The following is a 14,906-nucleotide window of genomic DNA, read 5'->3' on the forward strand; positions in this document are numbered from 1 at the left end:
CGCTAAAGCAGCACACCTCGTGCTGCAACTGTGCCACTGCAGCACTATGGTGTAGATACCTATGACAGCAACGGAAGGGACTTTTCCATCACTGCAGTAAATCCACTGCCTCCAGAGGTGATACTATGCCAATGCAAAAATTCTTCCACCGACCTAGTTGTGTCTGCAGTGCGGTTCGTCAACCTAACTACATCACACAGGACATGACATTTCTCACAGCCCTGAGTGATGTAGCCAGGTTCAAGGTGACCTAAGTTTAAGGTGTAAGCCAGGTCTAAATTAATGCTGTCTTCACCAGGTTAGAATCCTTGCGAAAGGTGGCACTGCATTTTTGTCAAGAAAATCGAAATATTACTTGAACTGAGTCTGGAATCTAATTTTGTTTTTCTTATTTCTGTTCACACCCTCTTGATCTTATATAAATGTAGGTGAAAATATTAACTCTCAAACATATACCACATTATTTCATACGTTTTATATTTGTACACAGCATACCAGACCTAGGCTCAGATTTCAGACCATTTGTCCCTATAATTGCCATGACTGTGCCTGCAATCACAATAACTAAGTGAAATTTATGCATGAACATTTTGCACAACTGATTTTTGTTATAGGTATTTGAACCTACACCATTTATTTTATTTTACAGTATAATTAGACTAAGAAATCAACTTATCTTGTACAGTGCACTGTTCTGTAATTAATATTCACACAGGTCAAAACCAGAGAAGGACCTGATTCAGTTGGGGATGCTTTGCATGAATACATGCAAATATATATTTTGCTTTCACTACACACAGTCATGGAGAAATCTGCACAAAATCATAACTGATATTGCAGAGTGTCACCCTCCCCTCCCACCTCCCCTTTATTTCCCTAGTCAGAATCAAGAGAGAAAGATTTTTTTCCTCCATGATTTTGTTGAAAGCCCATAAATTAGCCCAGGATTGCTCAAAAGTGTATTTTGGGATATTTGAAAGCATTAGGCTTTAAAAACAGAACAAGGCTGAATTTTTAATGAAACCTGAAATCAGATGAGTGTCGAGTTTAGTTACAAACATTTCACAGGCCTTTTAGTTGTAGCCATCTTCAGCAAATCATATTTCTTCTTTTTTTCAATATGCCATCGCTGCCAATCCTTTTGAGACTGAACAATATGTATAACTCATTCAGTGATACTATAAAAGATCAGCATTGCATGCCCTCTGCACTCAGAACCCCAACTGACATTAATAGTATTCCCCCTCTTGGAGAACTGGAGGATTTGCAAGATTAGACTCATGTTGTAGCAACCCATCATCTCTGAGACTGACCTGTGAAGGAGTCGCCACACTGATTTCTGGTACAAAGTTGTCCTCAAAGAAGCTGATGATATTCTCCTGCTGCAGCTCCTTTGTGGGTGTGAGTTTAGGCATCGGTGGGACAGGAGGCCCTTTCCTCAACTAGGCAAAGAGCAAAAATGTCACGAAGTAAAACCTTAAGGCAGGTATAATGGAATTACTTTTAAGTTCTAGGTAGGACTAAAATAAACAGTTCATCTTAAATATGTTGGGGTTAGATTCTGATATCAGTTGCTTTAGTGCAAATCTGAAGTAACTCCACTGACCTCAGCAACTCCACTGTTGTAATTCAGATCAGAAACTCACTGACTGTTCAAAATCATCTGGTTTGAAGGAAGAAAATATTTTAAAAAATAAATCTCTCGCGTCTACGGGGACTCCAGTTGAGAGGATTAATACAACAGCATTTCTTGGCTTAAGATTCAAACTATTAGGGTAATAGGCTGGAAAACACTTCACCTGCAACACAGTAGCATCATTTGCACTGCAGTGTTGCACAGAAACTTAACTCTCTCATTACTTGTTTGCTTAAACTTTCTTCAGTTTCTGTCACTTTTCTGACTCTTGTTCACCCATTATTTAAGGCTAGTAATGTTAAGTCGCTGGCAGGACTGGGAACTAATGTCTTTTTCCCTAAGGGTACGTCCAGACTACCGGCCGTATCGGCGGGTTAAAATCGATTGCTCGGGGATCGATATATTGTGTCTAATCTAGACGCGATATATCGATCCCCGAGCGCGCTTATATCGATTCCGGAACTCCATCAACCCGAACGGAGTTCCGGAATCGACACGGAGAGCCGCGGACATCGATCCCGCGCCATCTGGACGGGTGAGTAATCCGATCTTAGATATTCGATTTCAGCTACGTTATTCACGTAGCTGAAGTTGCGTATCTAAGATCGATTTCCCCCCCCAGTCTGAACTAGCCCTAAGACTAAGGGAATGTCTATGCTGCCCCGCAGTTTGGACCATGGAGGTGTGAATAGCAGTGTGTTCCAAAGCGCTGCGTTGTAACTCCCCTAGGTGGACGACAAAAGGTGCCAATCATCTATATCAAAACATTTTTCTTGACTGTGGCTTCTTATCCAATAGAAAATATGTAAGATTTTCTTTATTTAAAACTACAAGTAAGCAATCCAGAATGAAATCAACTAAAGGCCAGTGATTTAGCCTGAAGTTACCTAGACCCTTTTGGTAGGCTAGTTACAATACTGTATATATTACTGTTCAGGAGGAAACTTGAGTGCCTATAGAAAAATCTTATTTTACCCTTGTGCCATTATACTCTAGTTTGACACAAGCTGCATAATCCAGGCTTCACCCTGACACAGGATTTGTTAAATTTTGCAGTTACAAAAGTTATTTGCTGTGGTGACATGTTTCAATGTGAAATAATCTATTGGTAAATAAATATTTTGGAATGTTCTGTTTTCCAGGGAAACCATCCAGTATATTGTCTGGGATAGAGTACATTGCCACAAAACTACAATTTTTTTAAAAAAAGTAATCTTTTTACACTTATTAATTTTTTTAAAGTAATCTTTTTACCCTTATAATTAATTTTAGGGGGCTACAAATTTCAGATGCAGCCATCAAAGGCTTGTGCTCTTGAAACTCTCATATATGAAAGAATGAAAAATAGCAGGTCTTTTAGGACAAGTTTTTAATTTTTGTCTTGTGGGTCCTGATTCGAAGCTGAGTGAAGTCAATGGGAATCTTTCTACTGACTTTCTGGGCTTTGCCTCAGGCCCTTAGAGCAGAATCCCATCAAAGACAGGCAAACAAAAACAAAGATAGAACTCATGGTCCTGAATCAGTAAAGCATGCAAGCAATCGTGTCTCTAATCAGCAACAGCACTTAGTATGTGCTTAACTTTAAGGACACATTTATGTCCCATTGATGTTAATGAAACTACTCACCTATGTAAGTTAAACATAGGTGTATGAGTATTTGAAGGATTGGAGCTGATAGCATCACATGTATTTTAATCACATTTTCTCTCTTTTAAAATATATATAATATATTAATTTGTTCATAATTTTCTACAACCACTGCAAATTCCTACATAAACAACTATGGAGTGCATGGATGAGGCTTAAAGAGGAGAAGGTGTTATTTCAGGACAGAGGGGAAACTTTAGGTCAGAGAAAGTTTGTGGAGTGAAACTATATTAAGCATTTGAGAACAGAAGGATGGGGTAATATAGCAAACTATTTCCCCTCAGCATCCCATTAGCTCAGGGTTGAGCAAACCTTTTGGCCAGAGGGCCACATCCGGGTATGAAAACTGTATGGCGGGCCATAAATACTCAAAAATTGAGGTTGAGGTGCAGGAAGGAGTCAGGGCTCTGGCTGGGCCTACAGGCTCTGGAGTGGGGCCAGAAATCAGGAGTTCAGGGTGTGGGAGGGGGCTCCGGGCTCAAGTAAGGTGTTGGAGTGCGGGATCAGGGCTCCAGCTGGGGATGCAGGCTCTGGGGTGGTGCTGAGGATGTGGGGCTTGGGGTGCAGGAGGATGCTTCAGGCTGGGATCGAGGGGTTCGGAGGGCAGAAGGGGGATCAGGGCTTGGGCAGGGGGTTGAGATGTGTAGGGAGGCTCAGGGGTGCAGGCTTGGGGTGGCGCTTACCTCCCAGAAGCAGCAGCATTTCTCCCCTCCAGGTCCTACATGGAGGAGCAGCCAGACTGCTCTGCATGCTGCTCCGTTTGCAGGCACCACCCCTGCAGCTCCCATTGGCCACTGTTTCCCGGCCAGTAGGAGCTGCACAGGCAGCGCTTGAGGCAGGGGCAGCACGTGGAACCCCCCAGCTGACCCTAAACATAGGAGCCGGAGAGGGGATATGCCTCTGCTTCCAGGAGCTGTGTGGAGCAGCCACCAACCCCGCTTCACAGCTGGAGCATGGGAGCGGGACAAGCCCCAGGCCCTACTCCCCAGCGGAAGCTCGAAGGCCGGATTAATTCAGCTGGTGGGCCGGTAGTGGCCTGCGGGCTGCAGTTTGTCCCCCCCCAGCATTACATCCTCAAGTTTAGCTATCAACATGGCATTAACCAAATCAAACAGTGTTGACGTAATTGACAACAGGAATTTTTTTCAAAATGCCATTTTGCTGTGTGGCTGAAATGAGAAATTATGCAACATTTCTTAAAATCTGGTTATATTTGTCCTTTTTTTATCCTGATCGACTAAAGCATTTAACATACATGTGTAACTAAGTATTTGTGTAGTCCCATTAACTACCTACTTTCTTAAGTGTTTTACTAGATAGAGTCTTTAATGACGATGTACCCATGAATTCTGTGAAAATAACTGTGATAAACAGCATCAAGCAGAGAGGGAAGAAAAGATAACATTCAGGGTCTACAGTCAGGAACTAACAAAGTCTAAGGACGTCTACTGTACTGTGGGTCTGAACAGCATTGTTTCCTGCACTGAGGAGAATCTGGTGATAGACAGCAAGCAAGCTGTGATGACACATTTCTTACAACATGACACAGAAAAAGTGACAAAATAAATCAAATCATATTTATTCTTTAGGAAAGGAAACTATAATCCCTCTGAATCACAAAGATAAAAATAGTCATGGTAAATCCATAGTTTGGACTAATACCTAATATGATATCCATGCCTATGAAAATGTAAAAAACAGGCATATAAATCTTGGACAGACCCTTGGATGATGTAAAGCAATGTATCTCCAATGAAAACAATAGGGCAACACTGAATTACACCAGCTGAGGATTTGGTCCTTCAGTGCTGCAAGTAGACTCTGAGTTAGAGGCAAGCAGTGTGCAAACACAGTCTTCAGAGTCAAATAATGTCATGAAAATACAATTATTTTTTAACTGTTCCCCATATAAAAAATAGGGATTGCCCCATATACTGCAGTACCACTATTTTACATGTCAAACTATTGTCACATTTTTACTGTAATTTTAAAAAATGTAATTCCATACTCTCTTTCTTTTCATAAGGGAATTAGCTGTGTTGTGCTTGTTTTAATTCAACTTTAAATGCTGCCTTAGTATAGAAACTATATGCTTGATATATGTGTAAAGTATCATGTACAATTCTTACACTATTGAGGTTGCCATTAATGAGTCTGATTCTTATCTCACTTACACTGATGAGAATCATGCATGATTCCACTGAGATCAAACTTCTCACTCTAGTATAAAATCAGTATAACAGGACAATCAGGTCCAATAAGTATTTTACCAAAAATTACCACAATAGTACAGTATTTGAGCTACTATAATTATTCCTTATCCCAAGGAAAGGACAGATTATGGTATCTCAGCACTGTGTGGTGACAACGTTTGGTTAATGTTGACTTTTTAATGGCAATGCTGTGCGTAAATAGTCAATAATACAAGAAAATGTAATCTACAATTCTATTTTTGTATTAATACACATACATGTTTTTAAAAGTTTTTCATATGGTAATTTATGTGCTAGATAGATCTAATTTCCATGAAAACCCTGAATATGCATCCTTTTAAAGGTTCTATTCACAAGTATCTCAACACATACATAGTTCAATCAGCACCACTTTCTAGTCTCAATCCATTCTCCCATCACTTGTTATTAAGATCAATTTCAACAAGCACCTGCAACAGGGGAAACAACAGCTGGGGCAACTCCTGGTGTCACAGCCTTTCCTGACAAAGCTGCGTCAGTGCAGCTCACCATCACTCTTCATTTTAATTTAGAATCACTCCTCCTGCACTCCAGCACTCACCATCCAAATGTAAATCTCACCCGATTTATCTGCTATGGAACCTCCCACAATAGCTCATCTACATCTGTGTAAGAGGCCCGCTCTCCAGGTTAGCTTTGCTCCTACCTGTGAAGGTGATTTAGGCCGAGCTGGTGCAGGAGATGAAACAGGTGCCAGTGTATGACTGGGACTAGATGAAGGGCTAGGCAGGGGAGAGGCCTCCTCAGGGGGTGATGGTGTTTTCGCAATACGGAGTGGACCTGAGTCACTAGATGAACACAAAGTAACAAGTTCTGAATATATCATGAGGCTTCACTGACTCATGAGTTACATTTCCGAACCCTTTGAGAAATGTAGGTTTCTGACTCTGTAGCCTCAAATAATGATATTTTTGACACAATAGTTGAAATGCATCCCTGACATCAGGGATGTATTTGGACCCTTATATAATTAAATAACTAAAACAGTGATTAAATTAAATCTATCAATGAACTATAGTGTCAAAGGAAATCCTTATTTTCTAGAGGTTGTTTTCTAGAACATCTACTGTTCTCATGCCAACATCTTCAAAAAATAGAGTCCTTACATTCCAGAAGATTCTGTATTTGAAATGATTTCTCATGTCAGTTTGAAAGTACAACAAAATGTGAATGACAATTATTGTCATTAACTCATTAACCAATTTACTTTACACAGCTCACAATCTAAAAGGCTCCAGTGATATACAATCCCAGTTCAAAGCTCAAAAATAAACATTAGTAATCATACAGAACAACAGCTATAAGACGAAATTTAATCGAAAACCAAAGTGTACTACTAATTATAGGGCCACATTTTCAGCTGGTGTAAATCAGCATAGCTCAGTTGATTTTGTGAGTGCTACATCAATTTATACCAACTGGATCAGACTCAAAGTCTGAGGGACATTTTACTGTCTAGAGATTTCTAAAGTCTAATATTGAAGAAAACAGATTTTTTTCTTCTATAATTAATGAGCCTACAGTCTACAGGGTTCTATGAGCACAGTATTCAGTAAGAGGAGAACCGGCCGTACGTATCTTTAGGGAGAAGTGAAGCATTACATGATTGAGGAGACCAGCCACAATCATGTTCTTAACACTAAAGCAAAACAAATTTATTCTTGGCAAGAATATATTTTAGCTCACACTCACCACCTCTTTCTGTGGAAATATTAAAATAAAAAAAAAGGAATATGCAGTTATTAAAAAGCTCCTTCCTATCTATTTTATTTCCCTTCAAGGTAGTGTATTCAATGATATGCTGCTTTAAAAAAATTTTGTTTTCCTTCTCCCACCCTCTGAAGAAAAGCTCAAACTTCATTGCGTTCTTTATTTACTCCTTAATAAAAAATAACTCTCTTATCCTGAAATTACCCTTTCCTGAGTTCCTGAACAAGCTTTTGGAATGGCAGTAAAAAAACGCCCTCAAAGAATCCATCCAGATTTGACACAAGATCTAGTGCATGTTGGGACATAAGATATTTCAGAGTGTGCACTGTAGTTAATTTTATGCAGGCTTTCGGCAAAAAAGTTAGACTCAAGTAAAGCTGTTGTTTTTCAGCTTAATGCTGAATCTTAGTATAACAATAAAAAGTTTCCAAAGTAGGGTTACAACAGTATTCACACAACACCATAATGTAGTAATCCCCCCCCCCCCCCCCCAAAAATATTGTGTGTCATACTGGAAGGTCAAAAATACAAGGTTGTTTAAATAAATTAGAAAAAAGCCCATATTGCATTAACCACTCTCTCTTCTGGCAAGAGAAACTTGGCAAAGGAAGAGCAGGGGAAGCAAGGGTCTATTTGTAGGACCACAGCTGGCTAGAATACGGGTATATATTAATGCTAGTTTTAAAGTATTTTTATGAAAAATTCCTAACGGAAAGTGTGGTTTCTGTAAAATCAAAGTTTCTGCAAGTGCATCATGGGAGGTGTAGTCCAACCAAGAAAGTCCATAGGGAAGAATGGGGACATTAAGGAACTCCCATGAGGCACTGTGGCAGCTCACACAGATGCAGATTAATGTCGAACAAACCCAAAATGAAATGTTTGGATAATTCTGAATAGACATTTTTCTAACCTTTGCATTTTGTGAAAGGTTCCAGTATTTCAATTTTTCCTTCTGATTTAGGGTGAAAACAAATGTTGAAATATTGGAATCTCCGTTGGGACAGAAATTCTGTTTTTTGATCAGCTCTAATTAATGCTAATGTAACACTGTTTTAGGGGCAAATTAGCACATTGGTCAAAATTTAGTTCCACAATTGCTTATGCAAGGGATGATGGTTATAAATGCAGGAATTATATATTCTGTCTCTCTAAAACTTCAATTTTTTTCTATAGATCAGTACTATTCATTTTACACTTTGTGCCTTTTCATCCCATCATCATTATACAACTGAAAGCAGAAAACACATTTCTGTCTATGCCAGGCAGAGAGGCAGGAAATCATGCTGTGTGCAAAGTAAAAGTCAGGAGACAAAGGATCAGTATCACTAACCCCAAGTGTTCCAAAATCATGAGCTAAGCTCCCATAAAGCATAGAAATAATTTTGTATTTTATATATATATATATATATATATATATATATATAAAAAAGTTGGAGCGGGGATTATTTTAATTTGCCTTTCAATTTTTGAATCTTTAGGGGCACTTGAGCTGTGTACTCAGGCTTTCCTCAGCAACCATGAGGGTTAAAAACAGACTTGGTTTTTAATTAAATCTGAGATTCTCACCTACTCAACATGGCTTCAGGAGCCATGGCTTTAAGAAAAACACCATGTATTACAAGACTTGTGGTACAATAATTAGACAAGAGAACACTGTTGTATATTCCACGTATAAGAATGCAAGGGCCAAATCCTTGGCTGCTGCACATTGGTGTACATAGATGAAGATGTAGCAGTACCACATGCTATAGGTGGGTTGACTATTTTGGAAAGGTGAAAGCCCATTGTAATTTCATAAACAATTTATTACCTGGGTGCTCCTTGGATGGTAAAGGCCTTGTCAGCATGCTGATCTCCCAACTTGGTCATCACCTCATACAGTTTGTGGCATAGCTGAGAAGAAAAACATTTCTCTGTGAAATGTGATATTAGGTTAAATGTTACAGTATTAGATAAAAGTACAGATGGTAAGCTTGGTTTAGAAATTGCTGACTTCTCTAAAACAACATAGACCTCTTCAGATATACCATAGTGCCATGTTCATTTAGGGCCTGATTCAAAGCCTACTGAAGTTGTGATGATTTGGGGAGTCTACGTACAATTTATTCATTCTGTATGTGATTATGAATTCCATGTGTTACTCTAACCTGCATGTGTAGTGAGTGAGCCATGGCTGTCAAGGACACTCTTGCATATTCACACCCTATCTGGATGAAGCTATGGAACAAATAAAAAGTTGTTAACATGAATGGCTCCCATTCAAATGAGAACAGCGTAGGACATTGGGTTGTCTGAAGCCTAGGAAACCAAGTTTTCTTCAACTTCTCTGCAGTGTTCCTTGGTTTGAAGGAATGGAATTTTCCCAGAAGCAGGACAAAGAACCAAGTTACTAGTACTAGCTTTTAACAAACACAGACTGAGTGTTTGGGGTATGTCTACACTACGGGATTATTCTGATTTTACAGAAATCGACTTTTGGAAACAGATTGTATAAAGTCGAGTGCACACGGCCACAGTAAGCACATTAATTCGGCGGTGTGCGTCCATGTACCGAGGCTAGTGTCAACTTCCGGAGCATTGCACTGTGGGTAGCTATCCCATAGTTCCTGCAGTCTCCCTTGACCATTGGAATTCTGGGTTGAGATCCCAATGCCTGATGGGACCAAAAATTTGTCGTGAGTGGTTATGGGTAAATGTCATCAGTCAATCCTCCCTCTGTGAAAGCAACGGCAGACAACCATTTTGCGCCCTTTTCCCTGGATTGCCCAGGCAGATGCCATAGCATGGCAACCATGGAGCCCATTCAGCCTTTTTTCACTGTCCCCATATGTCTACTGGATGCTGCTGACAAACATGGTACTGCAATGCTACACAGCAGCATCCCCTTGTCTTTGCAAGTTAGCAAAGACAGTTACCAGCCCTACTGTACCGTCTGCTGCTGTCATGGGTGCTCCTGGCAGGCCTTGGTGAGGTCGGTCAGGGGTGCCTGGACAAAAATGGGAATGACTCCCCAGGTCATTCTCTTCTTTAAGTTTTGTCTAATGGAGAGTCAACCCTGCCTAGAATGTCAGGCAATCCTATTAAAGAACCAGAGAGGCAAAGAGCCACTCCAGGTCAGAGCCCCAGACATCCCGCAGAAATGATGAGCTGCATGCCATTCTAGGGGATGCCCCTGCAACAACGCCACCAGTTGCTTCCCTCCTTCCCTACCCCTCCTGGGCTACATGGCTGTTATCTCCTCATTTGTGTGATGAAGTAATAAAGAATGCAGGAATAAGAAACAACACTGACTTTATTGCCTCTGCAAGCAGAGATCAAAGGGGGGGAGGGGAGGGCAGTTGGCTTACAGCAAAGTAGAGTGAACCACCATTCTGCACTTGCTCAGCCTATAGCTGAAAATGGGAATCTGTGATAAGCACTAGGATAGAAGCACAGGCAGGACTGAATCTCTATTTGTGTGTGGGCCTTTGGTTGACACTGGTAAAATACAAAATGTCCCAGGATATGTATTTTGGGAGACAGTTCTAAACAGCAGCTTAATTTTTTTATTTGCAGCAAAAAGTAGAGGTCTAAGTATCTGATTGTGAGCCATGGGAGTACGGGGTAGGCGCAACCGCGCGGTGCTGCTGACTGGGAGAGCAGCCTGAGGCAGAAGCCTCCAGCTGCCACGATATTCCAGGCATGACTGAATCTCCATTAGACAAAACTTAAAGAAGAAAATGAACTGGAGTCATTCCTATTTTTGCCCAGGCGACCCCGGTAGACCTCACCGAGACCAATCAGGAGCACACACGGGACGACGATGATGGATACCAGTCTTACTGTACTGTCTGCCATCCGCAAGGCAAGGCAAGGGGATGCTGATGTGTAGCGCCGCAGCACCGCGTCTGCCAGCAGCATCCAGTAGACATACGGTGACTTTGAAAAAAGACGAGAAACTAGTTTTTTCCCTTTGTTTTCAGGGGGAGGGGGGCGGGGAAAGGCTGAAGACATATACCCTGAACCACCCGCGACAATGTTTTTGACCCTTCAGGCTTTGGGAGCTCAGCTCAGAATTCAAATGGTTTTCAGAGAGTGTGGGAACTGTGGGATAGCTACAGTCGTCAGTTGCCCCCCCTCTGTAAGCATCCATTTGATTCTTTGGCTTTCTGGTATGCTTGTCTCAGCTCCTTAAGTTTCATGCAGCACTGTATTGAGTCCCTGTTGTGGCCTCTGTCCACCATACCCTTGGAGATTTTTTCAAATGTTTTGGCATTTCGTCTTTTGGAATAGAGTTCTGAGAGAACAGATTCATCTCCCCATATAGAGATCAGATTCAGTAACTCCCGTACGGTCCATGCTGGAGCTCTTTTTTGATTCTGGGACTGAATGGTCACCTGTGCTGATCAGCACTCCACACTGGGCAAACAGGAAATAAAATTCAAAAGTTTGCGGGACTTTTCCTGTCTACCTGGCCAGTGCATCCGAGTTCAGATTGCTGTCCAGAGCGGTCAAAATGGTGCAATGTCGTATAACTTCCAGAGGCCAATACCGTTGAATTACAGCCACACTAACCCTAATTCGAAATGGCAATGTCGATTTCAGTGCTACTCCCCACGTTGGGGAGGAGTACAGAAATCGATTTTAAGAGCCGTTTATATCGAAGTAAAGGGCTTCGTTGTGTGGATGGGTGCAGGGTTAATTCAATTTAACGCCGCTAAATTCAAGATAAACTCGTAGTGTAGACCAGGCCTGAGTGTGTCAGGGAGACAAAGGAAGCTTAGGGCAAGCTTTTGAGGAAGAGGCTTTTGAGGGACAGGGACAAAGGGACAGGCTTTTGAGGGAGAGGGGATTTCTTTGATTAAAGAATCAGCCAACGAAGAAGGGAGCTGTCTGCAATACAGAGAGAGAAAGCAAGAGAGAGAGAGATTCCATGATTCAATAATTAATTGACATTTGTAAAGTGCTATAGGGTATTTCTTAGATGAAAAAGAGGCCAATTTTATAGCATATTTTGGTTTGTGTGGAGAGCTCCTGAAGAAAGTCTTATTAACAATAGAGTGCTGTTAATTACCAGACTCAATCCACAGGTTTGCCCTTAATCCACCCTGGCATACTAAAGAGATGAAGCAGAACTCACCCTGTACCAGTACTGTAGAAGGGTGTGGGTTTTACCATTGCATACAACTAAAGTGCATACCTCTGGAATTCATATTCAAAGGAACAGGCTATTTTTTAATTTTTGGAATATGATGGGATCTCCAACCTGTAAGAGGACAGTGGTTGGGGATTTCAAGTGTGAGGAACAGTCAAGGTTACGGTTGGACCCTTACCTGAAAACTTGGTTAGTTTCTAGCATTTCTTTAACTCTCTCTCTCTCTCTCACACACACCTGGTCTGCACACAGTTATTGTACCAGTTTAACTATATTTAAATTTAACTGATTTGGGGGTGTAGACAAGCTCTTAGTCACTGACTTGGTGAAGTATATAAGCGTATGATCATAAGTGTCTTACTGAAGTTACTCTGTTTGCTTGAGAACCATGGACATAATGATAAATTGCTGGCAGCGTAGGAATTCACAGAGGTAGCTCTTGAAAGAGGAAGCCTCTACCATGGCCTCTTGCACTCGTGGAGCTGATGCAGTTTTAAAGTTAATGCTAGCACAAGGTGCTCAGCAACCTTGCCCCATTAATAATGTGTAAGAGGACAGTATGAAGGAAAAAAAAAAAGAGAGGGAGGACATTCTACAAAGAACTTTGCAACTGCAGTTGGATTTTAATCCGACAATGTCAGGGACATTACTTTGGCATAGTGTGAAGAAGTGTAGTGAAAATTCATGTTAATACTACACTGTGACCAGGGATCAAGGCAGTAAGGACAAATTCTCAGATACATCGCTGCAATATTTTCCATGCTCCCAAAGACAACATTTGTTTGTTGCATAATTCACACAGCACATTCAGTTTTACTTACCAAAGCAATTTCCTTGTGAAATTTGGCTTCAAGGCTGGATATATTTTTGAAAGTGTTCACGTAGAAGCCAACTCGTCTGAGAGAGGATGACAGAGAGAAAGGAAAAAAGACGGGTGAAGAGAGAGAGAAAATGAGCTGTTCATTTCTTTCAAACAACAAGCAACATTCTTTATTGTGTCCTGACCATTACAGACTCATAGACTCATAGGTCAGAAGGGACCAATATGATCATCTTGTCTGACCTCCTGCACAAGGCAGGCCACAGAACCCTACCCATCCACTTTTATACAACCCCTAATCCAGGACTGAGTTATTGAAATCCTCAAAACTGGTTTGAAGACCTCAAACTGCAGAGAATCCACCAGCAAGCGACCCATGCACCACGCAGCAGAGGAAGGCGAAAAACCTCCAGGGCCCCTGCCAATCCGCCCTGGAGGAAAATTCCTTCCCGACCCCATATATGGCGATCAGCTAAACCCTGAGCATGTGGGCAAGACTCACCAGCCAGCACCCAAGAAGGAATTCTCTGCAGTAACTCAGTTCCCATCCCATCCAACATCTCCCCGCAGACCATTGAGCAGACTTATCTGGTGATAATCCAAGATCAATTGCCCAAATTAAACTATCCTATCATAACATCCCCTCCATATACTTATCAAGCTTAGTCTTGAAGCCAGATAAGTCTTTTGCCCCCACTACTTCCCTCAGAAGGCTGTTCCAAAACTTCACTCCCCTAATGGTTAGAAACCTTCGTCTAATTTCAAGTCTAAACTTCCTAATATCCAGTTTGTACCCATTCGTCCAATTGAACGGAATATTAAACAAAAAATTGTATCTTGATTCACTGATCATGTAACAATCCTGAAGCGGTACAGCCAGAGACCAGATTCTGCCACCCTTGTTCATGCTGAAGGTTACTTTCTTCCCCACATGGTCCCATTTATGTCAGTGGAAATACTTAGGGAGTAAATTAATACTCAGTGTGAATAAGGGTGGCAGAATCTGTCCCGTAGGCATCATCTCTGAAGTTAATATAATCAGTGCCCAAGATACAATGATAATTATGTACTGTACATAAGCTCCTACCATGTTAGCACAGAATCATTATTATTATATATTTATAGTAGAGTAGCCTCTACAGAGCTCCAATGGGAAGAGGGCCCCACTGTGCTAGGCACTGCACAAAGACATAGCAAGAGCCTTCATGCATGAGAGAGAAGAACAAAAGGGACAGGCTTTTGGAATTTAGGCCATGTCTACACTATGGGATTATTCCGATCATCCCATAGCTATCCCACAGTTCCCGCAGTCTTCCCTGTCCATTGGAATTCTGGATTGAGATCACAATGCATGATGGGGCAAAAACAGTGTCGAGGGTGATTCTGGGTAAATGTCGTCAGTCAATCCTCCCTCCATGAAAGCAACAGCAGACAATCATTTTGCGCTCTTTTCCCTGGATTGCCCGGGCAGACGCCATAGCACGACAGCCATGGAGCTCATTCAGCCTTTTTTCACTGTCACTGTATGTCTACTGGATGCTGCTGACAGATGCGGTACTGCAGTGCTACACAGCAGTATCCTCTTGCCTTTACAAGTTGACAATGATGGTTACCAGTCATATTATACCATCTGCTGCTGTCATAGGTGCTCCTGGCTAGCCTCTGTGAGGTCAGCCAGGGGCGCATGGACAAAAATGGGAATGACTC

General features: G+C 41.5%; 1 protein-coding gene across 2 annotated transcripts in view; it reads right to left on the reverse strand.

Annotated features, from left to right (window-relative positions):
- The window catches only part of AMPH (amphiphysin), a 212,222-nt gene that overhangs the window by 65,608 nt on the left and 131,708 nt on the right, over positions 1 to 14,906 (reverse strand). For both annotated transcript variants that reach the window (XM_030551375.1, XM_030551374.1), the window contains exons 8-11: positions 13,201 to 13,276; positions 9,056 to 9,138; positions 6,182 to 6,323; positions 1,314 to 1,442 (exon numbers count right to left, since the gene is read on the reverse strand). In XM_030551375.1, the coding sequence (XP_030407235.1) occupies positions 1,314 to 1,442; positions 6,182 to 6,323; positions 9,056 to 9,138; positions 13,201 to 13,276 (430 nt within the window). The remainder of the gene's footprint in view (positions 1 to 1,313; positions 1,443 to 6,181; positions 6,324 to 9,055; positions 9,139 to 13,200; positions 13,277 to 14,906) is intronic.

Source organism: Gopherus evgoodei, chromosome 2 (assembly GCF_007399415.2).
Source record: "Gopherus evgoodei ecotype Sinaloan lineage chromosome 2, rGopEvg1_v1.p, whole genome shotgun sequence".
In the NCBI taxonomy this organism is placed as follows: domain Eukaryota; kingdom Metazoa; phylum Chordata; order Testudines; family Testudinidae; genus Gopherus; species Gopherus evgoodei.